This window comes from Mastigoproctus giganteus, chromosome 10 (assembly GCF_048544385.1).
Source record: "Mastigoproctus giganteus isolate SK-2022 chromosome 10, ASM4854438v1, whole genome shotgun sequence".
NCBI classification, from domain to species: domain Eukaryota; kingdom Metazoa; phylum Arthropoda; class Arachnida; order Uropygi; family Thelyphonidae; genus Mastigoproctus; species Mastigoproctus giganteus.
In genome coordinates this window covers 101,675,443-101,695,148 of record NC_143584.1, presented here as the reverse complement: position 1 = coordinate 101,695,148, position 19,706 = coordinate 101,675,443, and the positions used below count along the sequence as shown (strand labels likewise).

Genomic DNA, 19,706 nt, shown 5'->3' with positions numbered 1-19,706 from the left:
CTCTCTCTCTCTCTCTCTCTCTCTCAGGGTAACTCAGAATTTTTTTTTTTTTTTGCCTGGTGCAGCAAAAGCCACAGGCTTCCTTGCACCATATGGCTGATAATGATAACTTTCTAAATAGTAAAGCCGGTATAATTAGGTTTACTTTCTTTAAACTATTTCTTTACTATGATTTAAGTTACATAAAAATGCTCAAAATGCTCGAAGCTTGAGGATTTTTTTAATTAGAACGAAGTCGATTTCTTAATTTTCCAACTCTTTTAACTTTTTTTTTTTTTTTTTTTTTGTGTGTACATTTTATTTTTTATCCCTAATTTGTGAGATCTGTAAATAAGAATTCAGCTGTGTAGGACAAAAGAGTCAATAGTATCTATATATTTAATATGGAAGGTGTTTTCATTCAACAGTCAGTGTGAACCATAGGCTTAGCTGATCGAGCTGGAAGTGGTCTCAAATTGATGCTATTTTTTCTTAGGAGTGCACAAAGTTGTTAAATTTTAAAAATTCCAAATAGTTTTATTTTATGGAATGGACCAGTTTTGTACTGCAAATGAGAATAGTTCAACAGTCACTTCATAGATGGAGCCACATGAAGACAGCTTATCAACTTAGAAAACTGTTAAACATTTGTCTAAGATGATAAGCATTTTTTTTTTTTTTTTTTCTGATTAACAATTTGCACTTTTCAACTATTTAAATCGCTAATAATTTATTCCTATGTTATTAATGATCATTAACATAGGAACAAAAAACGTGTTTGTTCGCACAATTGTATCATTGTTCCAAAAAAAAAAAAAAAAAAAAAAAAGAAAGAATTTGTTTTTTTAAGGTGAGTAATAATTTAAGGATTTAGAATTATGTTCCAGTCACGCTACTATGATCAGTCATGTTGAACCTACCTTGCGGCTAAGAAGATACGCACTTTTCGTGTTTCTGTTGTTGTTATTTGGTTTTTAGGAGCATTAGCAACTAAGGCCATATTGCTTCGTCATGTTTCTGCAAATGTATTTAGGATTGGTCTGAAATGGTGAAATCAGAGAAAATTTATACGTTTCCTCAGATACAAGAAATGACAAAGGATTCAACGTGTACTGGCTTACTTGCTTACGACAAAACAAGCACTACATTTCTTTAGAACAGCTAGAGAAAACTTCAAATTCGCATGCGCCTCCGTAGCCAGGTGGGAAGGAGCAGCAGTGCGTAGCACACGCTTCTTGATTAGACCGGGGTTCGAGCCCGTCACCACCAAATACGGAGGATGCGGAAAGGTCAGGGAATGACCACCGCATATACCCGGAGCAATATGGCCTTAGTTGCTAATGCTCCTAAAAACCAAATAACTGACTAACTAACTAACTCAAATTCGCATACTAATGAGGGAAAAAGTATGCATTAGTTTCAGGTATGTGGTTGAGAATTTTTTAGAGAATAATGAAGATCCGGACTACCAGACTACAGTTGAAAATATGTTGCCGAATTTTAACAAGTTGGGCCCCAACATGATTGTCACAGTACATTTTTACACTTCCACATTTGGAAGTGCAAGAGAAGAAGTATAAACAGGACATTAAACACATGGATATGAGGTACCAGGGGAGTTGAAATGTCAATTTCAGGGCTGATATTTACTGGATACTGAAGAGGTACTATACAGTAGAAGCATCTGCAAGAAAACAAAACACTAATAATGAAAGTTTGACCAAGTTTTTAAAGTGAAAGGTGAATGTTTAGTGTACTTTTTAATATTTTGCACTTTTCAGTAGTATTTTATAGAGTCGACAATGAATTGTGCAAAAATTTTCGGGAAAAATCAGGCAATAAAAACAAAACACTGACTACTTTTCTTTAGGACAGCTAGAGAAAAACTTTGCAAAATTTTTGCAATAGGTACTGTTAGTCTGTATTTAACAGGAAGTTTTTCTTCCAAATAGCACTAGGAAGATCAGTAATATTCCATGTTATTCATTTCAAAATATGAACTAAACAAGTTTGAGACCTGGCTGTGTTAAATACAAATCTGTCAGCTTAACTTCTGTTCCAGAAAAATAAAGGAGTCACTGGTTAAAGAAATAATGCAGGACCAGCTAGACAGGAGTATAGTTATACTTCAGTCACAGCATGGATTCATTAAGGGGAGATCTTGTCTGACCAATTTCACTGGATGCTATGATGTAGTGACAAAGAAACTGGATGCAAAAAATAATTATGATATCATATAATATTTTATTTCAGGAAAGCTTCTGATACTGCTGTGCATAAAATACTGCTGAGCAAAGTGGAGCAGTGTGGCATTAAGGGCAAGTTACTGCTATGGATAAAGGGAGGATTGAGTGAGAGAAGGCAGAGTGCGATTATCAACAGACACCAATGAATGTAAATGATAATAATGAAGGTATAATAGGCTTAATGTCTAAGTTTTCAGGGTGATTAATGACAGTAATGAAGGTAAGCTGCTGCAATAAGATCTAGAAAATTTAGGCTGAGAAATGGCAATTGAAGTTTAACATTGACAAATGCTAAAAGTGGAAGTACACCAACTCTGTGGTACTACACTCATGTTAGCAGAAAATGAAAAGCACTGGGAATATTTTGCAGTCAGATACGAAGTGCTCTGAGCAGTACAGAGAGGCTTACAGGACAGCTCATTAGATTTTGTCAATGATATAGAGGAACTTTGCTAGTAGAGACGAGGAGGTGATTATCCCATTGTATAAGGCAATGGTCAAGTCACATCTTGCCTTATACTTCGCACAGGTCTGGAGGCCTCATTACAGGGAACAAAGGGGTGCACTCATGAAGAAAGGCTTCAGTTCTGCAAATTGTAACACCTAGAGAATAGGTGTCTGTAAGGTGTTTAAGGCTTTGAATGGCTTGAGCAAACGTCAGCATTGATGGAAAATTTTCCTCTTGCTCAGATCATGCACGAGGGGATATATACTCAAATTGAGTAAGGATGGTTTCAGAATATATGTGGAAGTTTGTCTTGAGCCAATGTGTAGTTGATTGTTGGAATAAGTTTACATCTGTCACTGTTGTGGAAGTGGATGGATAGGTGATATGATTTTTTTTTTTTTTTTTTTTTTTTTGGCTGATGCTGTATAAGCTTGTTTTCTAGCATCATTTGCTACAACTAATACCTGTTTTATAGCCCAGTAATAAAACACAGATGTAAATACAGTGAAACTTCCCTTTAACGGACAGCCTCGGGGAACGAAAATGTGTCCGTTAGAGAGAAGTGTCCACTAACAAGAAGTCTGAGGGAGAAAAAAAAAGAAAGAAAAATCGTTAAACATTTAATGTAAAATTAAATTAAATTATATACAGATTTTGCACAATATTTTTGTAAATAATATACATACAATTGTGCTATGCATATAATGACTTTATCTTAAGAAAAATACATACAGTAATCACTTATTTTCTTCTGCACCTTCTTCGGGCTGATAATTTTATTTTCAACATTTGTTTGGAGTGTAGAAACCATCGAAAGTCCTTCAGTATCTTCTTCAGTGGCGAAAAACATTTTTAAATGATTGATTTGTATGAGCGCTTCTTCTATTTTCATCGGTGGTTCGTCGTTAACATGTTCTTCGACAGAATGACCTCCTTCCATTTCTTCATCCTCATGAGGAACTTCTTGAAAAATATTGATGATAATGTCGTTGATATCTATAGCACCATCTTCTGTAGTGAGGTTCGAGTCTATATCTTTGTAGCCAGGGTCACTTGTAGCTGAAGTATCGTACATTATCAATAGATGTTGAAGTTCTTGTTCTTCTTGGTGCTCCACAATGCTGTTCGCAACTTCAATTTTTGCGTTTGAGAAGCCAGACTTTACTAAACAGTTCACAACAGTTTGTTTTCTAATTGCATTTACTGAAGAGGAAATTCATTGAATCGCATCTAGGATGCTGAGTTTATTTGCGAAGTCACTCACACATGTTACATCGTTCATGTTTGCAATGAGATGTCTTAAAACACGTTTTCTGTAGTGAGTTTAAAATTTTTTATTATCCCTTGATCTAAGGGCTGACACTCTGGAGATGTGTTTGGTGGCAGAAAAACGATTTGAATGTTGGACGATTCAATGTGCGGGTGAGATGCAGCATTATCCATGAAAAGAATAATTTTTCTGTTTTGACGAATCATGTTTTGGTTAAAGTGACTTATCCATTCGCTCATGATATTGCGTGTCATCCACGCTTTTTTATTAGACTTCCAGTCAACATTCAAAAGATTCAACTTTATGCCCTTGAAACAACGAGGATTTTGTGGTTTTCCTATAACAAGAGGTTGTTCAAAGTCTCGCAGCATATGTGTACACAATAGTACAGTCAAGCGTTCCTTAGAAATTCTTCCGCACTGACACTTTTTGTTTTTTAGACTCGTTTTTTCAGGAAGAGCCACTTGATGGTCCACTCTGTTACAATCCCAGTATCAACAGAACCACCTTCACCACTTACGGTTTTCCAAGAAATTTTATGCTGAGTTTTGAACTTGCCTAGCCATCCCACAGAAGCTTTGAACTCATTTACTCCCATAGATTTCGCAACCTCCAAAGCCTTTTCCCTAATAATAGGCCCATTAATGGGAATTTCTTTAGCACATGTGGGACAAATGTTTGCTGATGCTATCGAGGCAGTGTTAGGTGGGTCGGAAAACTGCTAGATTGGGGGGATACAAGGACTAATAGATTAACAGTAGCCACTGGCAGAGGTGAAAGAGATTCTTGCACTGCTTCTATTAGAATGAGCAGAAGCCTGAAAAACAAGATGCATGATATTTCAGAGACTGCTGGGAGCCATTGCGGTACAAGTAAACACATGGGTTGTGTTAGGGTAGCTAAGAATAGAAACAGGTGCAGGTATACTTGCGTGTACACCAATGCTAGGAGTTTAGAAAATGAATTTGATGAATTTGAGGTATTGCTCAAAACATCAAAGGCAGATATTGTGGGGATTTCAGAGACGTGGTGTCACACAGATATAAGGAATACAGAACTGGAATTTGGGGAGTACAATGTCTACAGAAAGGATAGACAGGATAGGAAGGGAGGAGGGGTTATGCTATTAGTTAAAAAACACATAAAATCCAAGGAAGTGAAGCCAGTCGACATCGCTGGACAGTGCAGTGTCGAGTCAGTTTGGTGTGACATAAGCATTGGGAGATCAAAATTGAGAGTAGGAGTGTGCTATAGGCCTAATGACTCTGATGAGTATAATAAGAAACTGTTCGGAGAAATAGAGTGGGCCAGTAAATCAGAGAGTCTTATAATGGGGGATTTTAATTTCCCAGATATTGACTGGAATTTGGGGGCTGGTCACTCACACAGTAGCAAGGCTTTTGTGGATTTATTGGATGATTGTTTTCTACTTCAGCATGTTCGGGAGGCAACTAGAGGGAGTAATACTCTTGATTTGATTATCAGTAGTGATTCTTCATGCATTAAGAATCTGCAGATAAATGAACCACTAGGTGGCAGTGATCACAGTGTGCTGAAGTGGGAGTTACTCAAAGGTTAACTACCATTAGGGGTAAAGGGAAGGGGTATTGCTTTCGTAAAGGCGACTACAATGGACTGAGACAGTATTTAAATTCTATACAGTGGGATCAACTGATGATATTGCCAACAGCAAATTCAAAATGGGAAGCATTCAAAGAACTTATCTTGGAAGCTACTAGGCTTTACATACCAACTAAGAAATATTGTTCAAAGTTTAGGCCTAAATGGATGTCAGATGAACTAATGAGGCATATGGCAGAGAAGAAAAATGCATGGGATACATACAAATTAACACGTGACACAGACGCCTATGATAGATACAAGTTGATCTGTAACCAAGTTACAAAGGAGGTTAGGCAGGCGAAGGCAGATTACGAGAGATCCTTGGCAAGGGGTGCGAAGAAAAACAGCAAAGAGTTCTTTACTTATGTAAACTCTAGAAGGAAGCGGATGAATCAGATTGGCCCACTTGAGATCGATGGGTCAACTGTTGATGACCCTGCTCAGGTAGCTAACAAACTAAATGAATATTTTGCATCGACATCCACACATGAGGAGTTATTCAGCGAGGAGAATGCCAGAGGTGTATTCAACTCTAGCAGTAAGCTAGAGAATCTTGTAATAACTGAGAGCAAAGTGGAGGAGAAATTGTTGAAGATAAACACAAGAAAGGCACCTGGGGTGGATGGGATCTATCCAGTTATATTAAAGGAGGCAGCAAAGGAAGTAAGCAAACCCTTAGCCATAATTATGAGAGCTTCCTTGGACTCAGGGGAGGTACCCATGGACTGGAGATGCGCAAATGTGACCCCAATTCACAAAGGGGGATCAAAAGCTGACACAAGTAATTATAGACCTGTGGTTTAACTTCTGTTCCCGGAAAATTAATGGAGGCACTGGTTAAAGAAGCACTGCAGGATCATCTAGACAAGACTTCAGTTATAGCTAGGACACAGCATGGTTTTGTTAAGGGTAAGTCTTGCCTGACCAATTTGATTGGATACTATGATGCAGTCACAAAAGAACTGGATGCAGGGAATAACTTGGATATTATATACTTGGATCTTAGAAAGGCTTTTGATACTGTTGCACATGGAAGACTGCTGCACAAATTGGAGCAGTGTGGCATTGGAGGCAAATTGCTGCTATGGATAAAGGGGTGGTTGAGGGGGAGAAGACAGAGTGTGGTAATCAATGGACACTGCTCATCGTGGACTAATGTTATTAGTGGAATCCCTCAGGGTTCAGTGTTGGGTCCTTTATTGTTTTCTGTATTTATAAATGATATTGATGATGGTATATCATCAATATCATTTGGCTTAATGTCCAAGTTTGCAGACGATAAGAAGGTTGGCAGGGTTGTCAAGGACACTACTGACACTATGCTGCTGCAACAGGATTTGGAAAGGTTGAGCAGATGGGCTTCGAGGTGGCAAATGAAGTTTAACATTGACAAATGTAAAGTACTACATATTGGAAACAGCAACCCCAGAGCAACGTATCAACTGTGTGGTACTATACTGACAGTGGTAGAGAGTGAAAGGGACCTGGGGGTGATTGTGCAGGCAGATATGAAGTTCTCTGAGCAGTGCAGACGGGCTGCAAGAGTAGCTCATGGTGTATTGTCAATGATATATAGGAATTTTTCTAGCAGGGATAAGGAGGTGATTATTCCCTTGTATAAGGCAATGGTCAGGCCACACCTAGAGTACTGTATACAGGCCTGGAGGCCTCATTTCAAGAAGGATGTAGAGCTGCTGGAACGAGTACAGAGAAGGGCAACTAGATTGGTGAATGGGACAAAGGGGTGCTCTTACGAAGAAAGGCTTAAGTTTTGCGAATTACAGTGTCTGGAAACTAGGCACCAGCGAGGTGATCTGATAGAGGTGTACAAAGCCTTGAATGGTTTGAGCATGCTCAATGCTGATGGGATTCTTCCTCTTGCTCAGAATAATCACCTGAGAGGGCATAAATTCAAATTGAGGAACGACAGATGTAGGATAGATGTGCAGAAATTTGCCTATAGCCAGCGGGTGGTTGGTAGGTGGAACAGACTTCCATCCCTTGTCGTGGAAGTTGATAGCCTAAATAAGTTTAAGGCTCAGCTGGACAGGTATTTCGAACGAACAGAGGGGTGAAGTGGAAGTGGTTATTTTTATTTATTTATGTTACTTTTTTTTTTTTTTTTTTTGGCTGATGCTGCATAAGCTTGCTTTCTTGCATCAAATGCCTCTACTAATGCTAATGCTAAAACCACTCGTACGTAGCATTGTCAATTTGAAGTCCAACAGTTTTCGGGAATGATTTTTGAACCTGATCATTTCCGTGTTGCCAAAATTGTTTGAGCAGTTCATTTTTTTTTCTTTAGGATGTCGCTTACTTGCGTCTTCCCGATTTTGAATTTTGCAGCGAGATTCTGAACACTATTTTTTTGCCAATCATACGTATTAATGAGTTCGACTTTATCTTTTAAAGTTAAATGTTTACGAGAAGACATTGTGCACTTCACACGACACTGAACAAAACTGAAAACTGAAACTGAAAAGATGAAAATCCGACCAAATCCCCCCCCCCCCCCTGCACACACCGAATTCATCAGAAGTTTTGCACGTGTGCCTTAAAATTCTTGAAAAAGGGTTTAGAACCGTGATGTAAACCTTGATAAAATTCAGAGGATCGGAAATAGAAAATAAACACACGATTGAGGCAATATGTGGTAGAAAAGTTCCTAGAAAAAGGGCCGTTAGCTCGCCCGCTGTCCGTTATGGGGAGATCAAATTAAGTGCTAATCTAAACGAAACAGTGCAGATGCCTGTCCGCGTCCGTTACAGAGAATGTCCGCTAGACAGAAGCTGCAAACACGTTAAAACCAATAGAGGTGAGTTGAGCAATTTGAAAATGTCTGTTGTAGAGAGATGTCCGTTAACGAGAGGTGTCCGTTAGGAGAAGTTTCACTGTAACTAATAAATAACATTATATTTCTCTTCTTAGAGAAGTATTAATTAAGTATAAGGTCCTATGCTGCACTCCTAATAAACAGCATTACACTCCTCTTCTTAGAGAAGTGCTAGTTATTAATAGTGTGCTTTGATATGGAAATTTGATGTGCGCTTATAATTTGGGAGATTAAAATAAAGCCTTTCTTAAGACTTGTCATTTTTTAAATATATTGCTATAAAACAGGGATATCAATTCCATCATAGCTAAAATTTCATGTTATTCATACATTGGCATACATTCGATAATTAAAGCTATTTGGTATCTTGTACAGCTGTTGTGATGCGATGATGCTTCTGAATTTAAACAAATGGTGGATTTGCCTTCTGGCAATACCATCTGTTTAAAAGGTATTAGCAACATACGTCAACCTGTGGATAACAGCGTTTTCTCTAGTGTGAATATAAGACCATGCCTGGATGGCCAACTTGAGCCGCCATCACTGGAGAGACCAAAATGTCTAAGACAGAAACTGAAAGTAGAAATAAAAACAATTTTCTAATTATGCTCTATTTAATTTTACTACCATGACAGTCTCTATTATTCAAACAATACCAAATTCAGCTGCCCACACTGCCACTTTATTCCTTGATATATGCCAAAGAAATGAAGAAAAAAGACAACATACTAGCTGTTAAACAATAAATAAACAATTCTGGTAATTCTAATTCTTACCCACCTGGAAGAGGCTGGAGTTGCTCGGACAGCTATTGTTTCATCTACACAAGCTTCATATGTTCTATTTACCACTTTATTACCAAGTTCTGCCATTACTTTTAATAATTCAGGTTCCCAGGCATCTAGCATCAATGATCGTACCTTTGAAATATGCACACCCATTCCCCTGAAGAGTGACAAGGTGGTTAAAAAAAAAGGAAGAATTAATTTCCAAAACACATGTGGGGAGTTCAATAATGTTTGAAGTACAGTAAAATGCAGTGACAATTACAAAAAGTTTTAACAAAAATTTCCAGGTCCTGAATGACTTTCCTTATAATAGTGCTTTGTAAGTCTTGTTTGGATGAAATTAAATCTGAAGAAAAATTGTATAATGAATTATTTTCAAACTATGCATATAAAGAATTATTTCAGGAACAAATAAACACTAGTCTAGTTTTGTCTGTTGCGTTCAAAATGCATTACTTAGAACATTCTGTCAAGTGTACCCCCATATTGTAATATAGTTACATAAGGAATAAAGAAATGCAAGCATTATTCTCTTGAAGAAGAACCTGAATGGAAATTTGGAAAGAAAAGATGTAAAAAAAAAAATAATAATAATAAAAAACCAATATGTGTGTATGTGTGCAGTCTGTGAGATGATGAATTTGCATACCAATACTTTATAAAATTCCCAGATAAAAAGGAGAAAACTTTTAATATATGAAAATGAATGACAAGTATCTAATATATGAAAATTTTATAATGATAATCTCCATACAAATACAGTCCGTTCCGGTTATTTGGGACACATCGGGACTAGTGCATTTTGGTCCGATTAAGCGGCTGGCCCAATTATCCGAAGTTTCACGTAAATAGTTAAAAATACAATGCACTCCCCCTTTACAATTGGTTCACTGTACAATCAAATCACGTTACGATGGAGTCACCATAGTAAAGTACCGTTCACTATACGATGTGCAGTAAGCGCCGGTCATTGTGATCACGTTTGTGAATTGAATTTTATTTCTATTAAACAGCGATTCTAATTAGCGAAAATAGGAGGATCCACAGGCTATAAAAGCAAAGATATATTAAGCACAAATTTACCCTTTATTACCTTACCAATTAAAAAATTAAATGATATGTGAAAATCAGAAGAATATATGTTATAATTGGAATAATTAATACGTACTGTAATATGTACATCGAACTAGTTGACATTTCTGTTTACTGACATTTGTGGGTGGGGGTTAAAATTTAAAACAGTAAAAAGATAAGCAATCAATAACAAAGAACATGGCACACACAAATTGCAAGTAACACGATACACGCAAGTGAGAATGGAGTAACGAGTTATAAAGCTTTAAAAATAGGAATGAAGAGAAGATCTGAAAATTAATTTTTTTATATGATTGAAGATTTCACGGAAGTGTAAACACATTTCACTATAATAACCCACAGAATTCCAGCTGTCGGTATTATCGCAAATTCAGTAAGATCGAGTTTACTGTCCATTTATGATAGATTTCACTAACAGAAAAGCCCAATAAACAGGTGACTGCTAATTGTTTTTATTGTTTTATGGTTGTGACCTCCAGAATTTCGACCGAACCACGTGGTACCGTCGGAGACAATCGTAGGGTAATCTGCAGTGCTGCGGTCTCCTGCCCCGATTAAACGGCATGCTGTCCCAATTAAGCGAAGTAAACCCTGGCTATTTTCTCAATTGGTTTCTGTTTTTTAAGATTTGCCCCAAAATAAACGGCTGACCCGATTAACCGGTGGCCCAAATAACCGGAATCCACTGTATATTCACTTCTGGTACTATGTTCTCAAATTATTTATTTATTACTGATAAAGTTGTTATTTACGAAAAACAAAGTTGAAATTATTATATGTGTATGTTTTGTATTTCGGGCAGAATTTATAATGGATCTTTTAAAATAATTTTGTCTGATAACCATTACATTTATTTTCATTTTGGTAAGCCAAATATGCATATTGGGATCCCTGAGCTTTCACTCATCCATGCTAATTTGAGTTCAAGTACTTAGCCTCAGATTCTGCTTGAAAATATCCAAGCATCAAAGCTGGTTTCCATCACAGCTTTATCATAAAATGCTCAACTAGTGAGCAGAGGTGGACCAGCCACAAGACTTACCGGGATAACCCCAGTAGGCTGGTGTGATTTTGGCCATAAGCACTAGTATGAGGCCACTACAAGTTTTCCCTGTTAAGAATTTTTGACCCAGTCAGCCTCTGCTAGTGAGAATCATGCTCAGTGTGTGATGCTAAAAACATTGTTCTGCAATGAACTCATCTTTATTTATGCTATATACAAAATAAATATATAATTACATTATTTGCAAAATGTATAAGATAAAATCTCTGTATTACTAAAATCAACTCCTTTCTTTGTAAATATACTTTACTTAAATACTCTATAATAAATTTATAATTGCTCAGGGCCTCAAGCAACATACAAAGGTATAAATATAAATCTGTCATTCTCAAACAAGGTTCCAAAAAAATTACTGAACTCTTTCCCATAATCATCATACACAGAACATTCAAACAACATATGCTTTATGTTGTTTATTATTAAATGTCTTATTATTATTACAAAGGGTACTAGGAAAGTTTTGCAATACAGCTTTGTTTATTTAATTTTTTCAAAGTAATTTCCTCTACATTCAATACACCTCTCCATCCTCCGAAACCAATCTTTAAACCAGTTCTGCCAAGTTTCACTAGGGAGTAAAGCACACTCGTTGTCCCAAGCCTGTAGAAGGTCCTCATCACTGGAAAACCGCCTCCCTTTTAGCTTCATTTTCACATGCGGGAACAGTGCAAAGTCGCAGGGAGCAAGGTCTGGACTGTAGGGAGGGTGCTTGACTTGAGAAGTTTCAGTCCTGTCGTGGTCAAATATTCGGTGCAGGCTTTGGCGCGGTGAGCTGCAGCATTATCGTGATGGAGGTACCAGGTGTCCATTCTTGACTTTGGCCGCAGGTTCTTCATAGATCCAATGACTTTAGGCAGGCATTGTTCAGTATACCACTTAGCTGTGACTGTCTTCTGCGTGTCCAAAACGACACGTTCCACAATTCCACTCAATTTGAAAAATACAGCTATCATTTTCTTCTTTACAGATCGGGATTTTCTGACAATTACGGGTGTGTCATCATCATCAAAGACCCAAACTTTGTTTTGAGCCTTGGTCGGCAGATCGTAATAGTACAGCCAAGTCTCGTCACCTGTCACGATGTTGTTCACATACCGAGATTGTCCCTTATCAAACTTTTTTAACATCTCCCGGCACCAAGTCACACGTCGTGTCATCTGCTCTTCAGTCAGTTGATGCGGAACTCAGAGAGAACAAAGTTTCTTCACGTGCAAATGATCTTGCAGAATCGAACGAATTGCTGGTGCATTTAGGCCCAAAGTATCTCTATCCGTTGGTAGGTCACTCGCCTGTTTTCGTCAAGCATTTTCCTCACAGCAGTAACGTTTTCCTCCGTAACTGACGTTCGTGGCCTTCCCGGCCTCTCAGAATCCTCCAGAGTGAAATTTCCCCTTTGGAATTCTCTATACCACCTGAATATCGTTGTACGATGTGGACAATCATCATCTAGTGCAAGAGTCATTTCTTCTAAGCACTGGTCTATGGTTAAACCACGCACGAAATTATACCGCAAAATTGTCCTTATCTCATTTCGTGACCACGATGCCATCGCAAGCACTTTACACTCTCAGTACTAATGAATAACTGAGCCCATCGACTTGGCGCGGCGGCTACTATGCACGTATGAACATGTCTCAACATGCAGCAACAAGCAGCTTCCTGTGATTCATTGTTGCGTCATATTGCAAAACTTTCCTAGTACCCTTTGTATTTTAGGAAACAATGAAAAGTTCTTCCACCTCTCGGCCTTCAAACTGTCATCATCATCATCATCTCAGGCAAAAAAGAAAAGGTTATCCTTTCTTTAGTCAAACACCTCCAACAAGCCTGCCACATTTCCACACCTCTTTCTGAAATTTCATCTTTTCTTTTCTTTCTTAAGATTATGCCTTTCCTATTCGATATAAATTCTTGGGAAAACCCTCATTCTTAATACTCGACCTGACCAGTTTTGTTTAGAAGCATATTCCAAAGCCTTCTTTACAACTTACAAAATTGATAGGTCACTTGACCACCAAAACCTAGAGGATTTTATTTGAAGAATGAATTTCTAACAAGTTTGGTGACAAATGGACTCTGGACACCCATAATGAGATCATTCAGGCAAAAAAGACTTGGTACAGATTACCAGGAATGCGAGGGCAAGAATAAAAATTCTTGTCCTCATCTTCCTCATATTTTCTCACCACATGTCTATCAAAAGTCCTTCAAAATGTCTTCTTTATAACTACCAAATCAATAGAGCACTTAACCACCAAAACTATCAACAAGTGCCCTGTTTGAAGACTGAATTCCTAATGAGTTTAGTGATGAATGGAACCCTAATGAGACCATTCAGGCAAAGAAGTTTTGGTACAGATTTCTAGAACATTCAATCGCTCGTTCTTGCTCTCATACTTTCTCACCACAGGTCTATCTAAGTACTTTAACCTCAGAAATCAATACAGCACTTCTGGGATGATTTACTCACTTGAAAAAGGAAGGAGAAAAAAAAAAAAAAAACCGACCCTCAAGCAAGGCATCTAAAACTAACTTGATTATTTCATCATACCCTTATTATTATTACACTCCTCTCAATTTTTTTCATAATCATAATTAATCTCATATAGTTTGTCCATTACAGACAAGAACACTATAGGTTGATATAATGATTCGCTTATATCTTATTAACTTCTTAGTAGTGGCAAATGATGCAAGGAAGCAAGTTTATACAGCATTCACAAAAAAAAAAAAAAAAAAATCCACTTCTGCAAAACCAGGTAGTAGTTTGTTCCAACAACTGATTACTCTCTGGCTGAAAGCAAAATTTCTCACATCTATCCTGCAGTCATCCTATTTCAATTTAAGTTTACGTACCCTTGTATGTGCTGTCTGATAAAGAATTAGAATGCCATCACTAAGTTTATTCAATCCATTTAAAGCCTTAAATATTTCAATCAGGTCTCCTTGCAAGTGTCTAGTCTCCAAGCAGTGCAATTTGCAGAACTAGTCTTTTGTAGCAAGTGTCCTCTGTATTCCTGACTAATCTGGATACACTTCTCTGCACCTGTTATTAAAGATCCACATCTTTAACAAAATGAGGATACCAGACTTGTGTTCAGTATTCAAGATATGGCCAAACAATTGTTTTACACAATGGAATAATCACCTTCTTGTCCTTGCTGGCCAAGCTCATATATATCCTACAGAATCCCATGAGTTGCTCAGAGAACTTCATGTCAGACTGTACAAGTAGCACTTGGTCACTTTGATTATACTCCACCTTGACTATGGTATTACACAATACAATATTGCCAGTTAACAATCAATTTACTTATAGTTACTTCCCTTAATATCACTCTGCTCCAAATTGAATAGCAGTATTTTTTGTGGAAGAGTGTAAAAACCTTTCATGAACTTATATGATGCCAAAATTATTGCTTGCGTTCCAGTTCCTTTGTTACTGTGTCACAGTAGCTAATAAAAGATTGGTGAGACAAGATAAATTTACTAACAAATCCCTTGTCGTGATTTCTGTATAATTCCATTCCTGTTATGAAGATTCTGCATCACTTCTTTTTAATAAGTGACTGTATTGTATCCACTGGAACAGAAGTCAAGCTTCATCATCATCATCAGCCATTTTCAATCCACTGCAGGATGAAGGCCTCTCCAGCAACTTTCCAGTTCCTTCTGTTTTGAGCACTGGCCATCCATTTACTACTCAAAAACCCATGAATTTCATCTATCCATCTCCGCCTTTGTCTTCCAGGTTTTCTTCTAGCCCCTCTTGGGTACCATTCTGTTATTTTCTTAGTCCATCTGTCATCATGTCTTCGAGCTATGTGTCCTGCCCAAGACCATTTTAGTTCTTTAGTTTTGATAAGAATGTCCTTTACTTGAGTTTGCTGCCTAATCCATGTGTTTCTCTTCTTATCTAACAGTCTGATTCCCAATATAATTCGTTCCATTCTTCGCTGTGTAGTTCTTAGCTTCTCTTCCATTCTTTTGGTGAGTGCCCAAGTTTCACTTCCATAAGTCATGGTGGGGAGTATACATTGATTCATTATTTTACGTTTCAGACAAACTGGGATATTGCTCTTCAGTATGTGACTATATTTCCTGAATGCTATCCATCCAAAATTTATTCTTCTCTTGACTTCCAGCCATTTATCATTATTACAGCTAATAACTTGTCCCAGATAAGTATATGACTCCACCTTTTCAATTACTGCTCCTTCGATCACTATTTCCCTTTCCGTGGCATACTTGTTCATCATTACTTTTGTTTTATCCATATTCATCTTTAGTCCAAAATCCTTACTAACTGTGCATAACTGATTAAGATTTTCCTCTAATTCTTTGGGATTGTGACTTATGACCACGATGTCATCTGCAAATAGTAAATGGTTTAGGTACTCTCCGTTCACATTGACTCCTTTCTGCGACCAGTCTAATCTTCTGAAAGCTTCCTCAAGGGCAGCAGTAAACAGCTTCGGAGATATTGTGTCTCCTTGTCGAACTCCTTTCTCGATTTTAAATTTGCTACTGTCTTTGTCTAGTCTAATAAAGGATGTAGCACTCTCATATATTTTCTTCAAAATCATAATATATGGAGTATCTATGCCTTGTCTTTCCAGTGCCCGAAACATTGCCTTATGCTGTATGGAGTCAAATGCCTTTTCATAATCCACAAATGCCAGGCATAATGGTGTTTTATATTCATTTGCTTTCTCCATTAGCTGTGATATTACGTGAAGGTGATCCATAGTTGAAAATCCTGTCCTAAAGCCAGCTTGCTCTTTCGGTTGATTCTCATCAAGTATTCTTTCTAATCTGTTAGTAATGACCCTTGTGAACAACTTGTAGATATGGGATAACAAGCTAATTGGTCTATAATTTCCAATTTCTGATTTATCTCCTTTCTTATGCAGCAAAACTATGGCTGCATTATTCCACTGCTTAGGCATCACACCTTTTCTAATGCACTTTGTGAAGAGCCTTGCCGGTTTTTGTGTTATGTCTCTTCCTCCCAATTTTAACAACTCTACAGTAACTTCATCTTCCCCCGGGGCTTTCCGATTCTTCATTTTCTTCAATGCATGTTCTACCTCATCAGGAAGAATATCGGGTATGTCGTATGTGTTGCTACTTTGCAATCCATCTTCCCCACTGCTGGTATCATTCCCTCGCTCCTTGTATAATTCTCTATAGTAGTCTTCTGCTATTTGAATTATGCCTTCTCTGCTGTTTATAAGTACACCATCGCTATTCTTCAGTTTCAGTATCATTTGTCTTTCTGTATTACTGCTCATGGCTGCTGATTTAAATCCTTTGTTTTCCCTTAATGCTTGTTCTACTTTTCTTGTGTTAAATCTTCTTATGTCCTCTCTGAGTCTCTTTCTAATGGCTTTGCATAACTCAGTATACTCAATTTTCTCCCTGTCGGTGTTTTTCTTGCTCTTCATTTGTCGTCTTTGGTTCATCATGACAAGTGTTTCTTGACTAATTTTTTCTTCTTTGGATTTCTGTTTCCCTATAGGTTTCTTGGGCTTTATCACTTTCAGAAAGTTGTAATATTCCTCGTCGATATCTTGGTCCTGAGCAGTCTGCAGAAGCTCAAACTTGTTCTTAAGTTCCAGTACATACTGCTTTTTCTCCTCTTCTGTTATTTCAAAGACCTTTGTATTATTTACTCGAGTCAGTTTTTTCCTTTCCTTTCCTACATCTATATCAAGTGTACATCTTACCATTCTGTGATCACTTCCAACATTTACCTTATTCAGGACGGTAACATCATTCACAATATATCTTCTGTTAGTGAGGATGAAGTCGATTTCATTAGTTGTTAATCCATATGGACTCTTCCATGTCCACTTTCTGTTCACCCTTTTCTTGAAAAAAGTGTTCATTACTGACAGTCCTTGAGATTCTGCAAATTCCACAAGTCGTTCACCTCTTTTATTTCTTTCACCAATTTCAAAATTTCCTATAGTTCCTCTTTCTGCACTGTTTTGCCTTTTTCCAACCTTAGCATTGAAGTCCCCCATAATAATAGTGTAGTGGGTTTTCTGCTCATCTAGAAGACTCTCAATTTCAGTGTACATTTCTTCAACCTCTTCATCATCATGGCTCGATGTTGGTGCATAAATCATTATAATCTTTAGCTTGTACCTCTTAGAAATCTTGAGTATTAGTCTTGACACCCTTGGTGATGTACTTTTGAATTCCAAAATGTTGTTTTTTAAATCTTTATGGACCAGAAACCCAACTCCACCTTCACTCCTTTCACTGTTTCCATTGGTGTACAGCAGATTTCCACTTGATAGACTTATAAGTGACTCATTTCTTCTTCTTGTTTTAACAACTCTACAGCCAAACCGATGATATTCCAATTCACATTTTCTAATTCCTTTTCCAGCTCTAATATCCTGTCTTCACCGATGAGTGATCGTACGTTATAACAGGCCAAGTTCAATTTCCGTGCATGGCAGCCTGGTCGTACCCAGAGATTCTTAGCACCCTCTGCTTCCACTCTGATCCTCTCGCTGCCGTAAGAGGGAGAGTGAAAGCTGCTGGGGACTGAGGGCCATTTGTATTGTTGTGCTCTCATTGCTGGAGGGTTTGGTCTTTTCCTCTTCACGCTGACCAGGCGTCTTGAAGAGAACCACTCTACACGTTCGTTGCCACCTAAGTGACGTAACAGGGCTTACCATCGAGAAGGTGTGCATGAGTGGATTTTAGGGAGGCAGGCCAACCGGACTTCTCCTAAATCTTCTGTAATAGAGAGATATTGGATCCATCAGTGTTTTAGGCTGAGTGTCTGATAACACACAGGTCTATAACTTCTCACATCACCATTTAATACCCCTTGTGAATAAAATATCTTCAATCTGTAGGAAAATCCCCATAATCCAAGGATGCACTCATAATTATGGCCAAAGGGTTTGCTTATCTCTAAAGGAACAAAGGGTTGCTCTTACGAAGAAAGGCTTAAGTTTTGCAAATTACAGAGTCTGGAGACTAGGCACCGACAAGGTGATCTGATAGAGGTGTATAAGGCTTTGAATGGTTTGAGCATGCTCAATGCCAATGGGATTCTTCATCTTGCTCAGAATAATCACCTCAGAGGGCATAAATTCAAATTGAGGAAGGACGGATGTCGGACAGATGTGCGGAAATTTGTGTTTGGCCAGCGGGTGGTTGGTTGGTGGAACCGACTTCCATCACTTGTTGTTGAAGTTGATAGCCTAAACAAATTTAAAGCTCAACTGGACAGGTATTTCGAACGAACGGAGGGGTAAAATGGGAGTGGTTTTTTTTTTTTTTTTTTTGGTTGATGCTGAATAAGCTTGCTTTCTTGCATCATATGCCTCTACTAATGCTAATGCTAAGGCCATATTGCTCCGGGGATATGCGGTGACCTTTCAGCATCCTCCGTATTTGGTGGTGATGGGCTCGAACCCCGGTCTAATCAAGAAGCGTGTGCTACACTGCTGCTCCTTCCCACCCGGCTACGGAGGTGCCAGGATAGATGCTATTAGACCCAGGTGCCTTATTTACTTTTAGCTTCAGTTATAAATTGGTGTACTTTTGGTGTTCTCAGGCCTAAAAACCAGCAAGTTTTAGGAACGGCACTAAACGTTACAGGGTGACAGTGAGAGATTTTTAGGAAAGTGAGAGATTTTTAGGAGACGATATGGAAAGTGAGAGTGAGAGCAGCAGAGCCCAAAAGAAGATAGAAAACATGAAAGTTTCTCGCCAGTTTCCGCACCCCATAGTACAATTCGTCCCTTTTTCGGTAAGTCATAATGACTCCCTTCTGTTATGTATAAACATTACTCCTCAATAACATGATTATTATGTTAGTATTGGTAAGTTACAGAATATCCTAATGCTGCTATCGTAAATAGCGTGACACTTAGTATTGTCATCTATTATAATTCGCTATATATAATATGATGTATAATCAGTTAAAACATATCTTATGAGAGCTATCTTAAATAGCGTGACCTTTAGTATTGTCACCTATTATGATTCTTTGACAGCAAATGTAACCAGTTTGTCACATGTCAGTACGTGCTAGAGATGAGCCATCCACACGAAGAATACATACACTAAGAGTCCATCAATTACCATTTTATCAATAATGTTATAACTCTAACTATTTCTATATAATCGGTTTGAATTGTTGTAACTAGATGATGTATTATTTGTCTGTTGCTGCCATTAGAACTTTATTAACCATGCATGTACAATTTCTTTACTATGATTCAGTATTAAACTATGTTTTGTTTAAACATCTCTGCCTCAGACCTGTTCTCCATTCACACGATGATCAGAATGTAGACGTAAGAATAAAAGAACTTGCTGCAGCAATCA

At 37.8% G+C, this 19,706-nt stretch overlaps 1 protein-coding gene across 1 annotated transcript in view; it reads right to left on the bottom strand.

Annotated features, from left to right (window-relative positions):
• Positions 1-19,706, bottom strand: part of CenB1A (Centaurin beta 1A) — an 806,494-nt gene that overhangs the window by 296,627 nt on the left and 490,161 nt on the right. Inside the window, exon 16 of the mRNA XM_090384002.1 lies at positions 9,180-9,344. Coding sequence (XP_090240128.1) covers positions 9,180-9,344 — 165 coding nt within the window. The remainder of the gene's footprint in view (positions 1-9,179; positions 9,345-19,706) is intronic.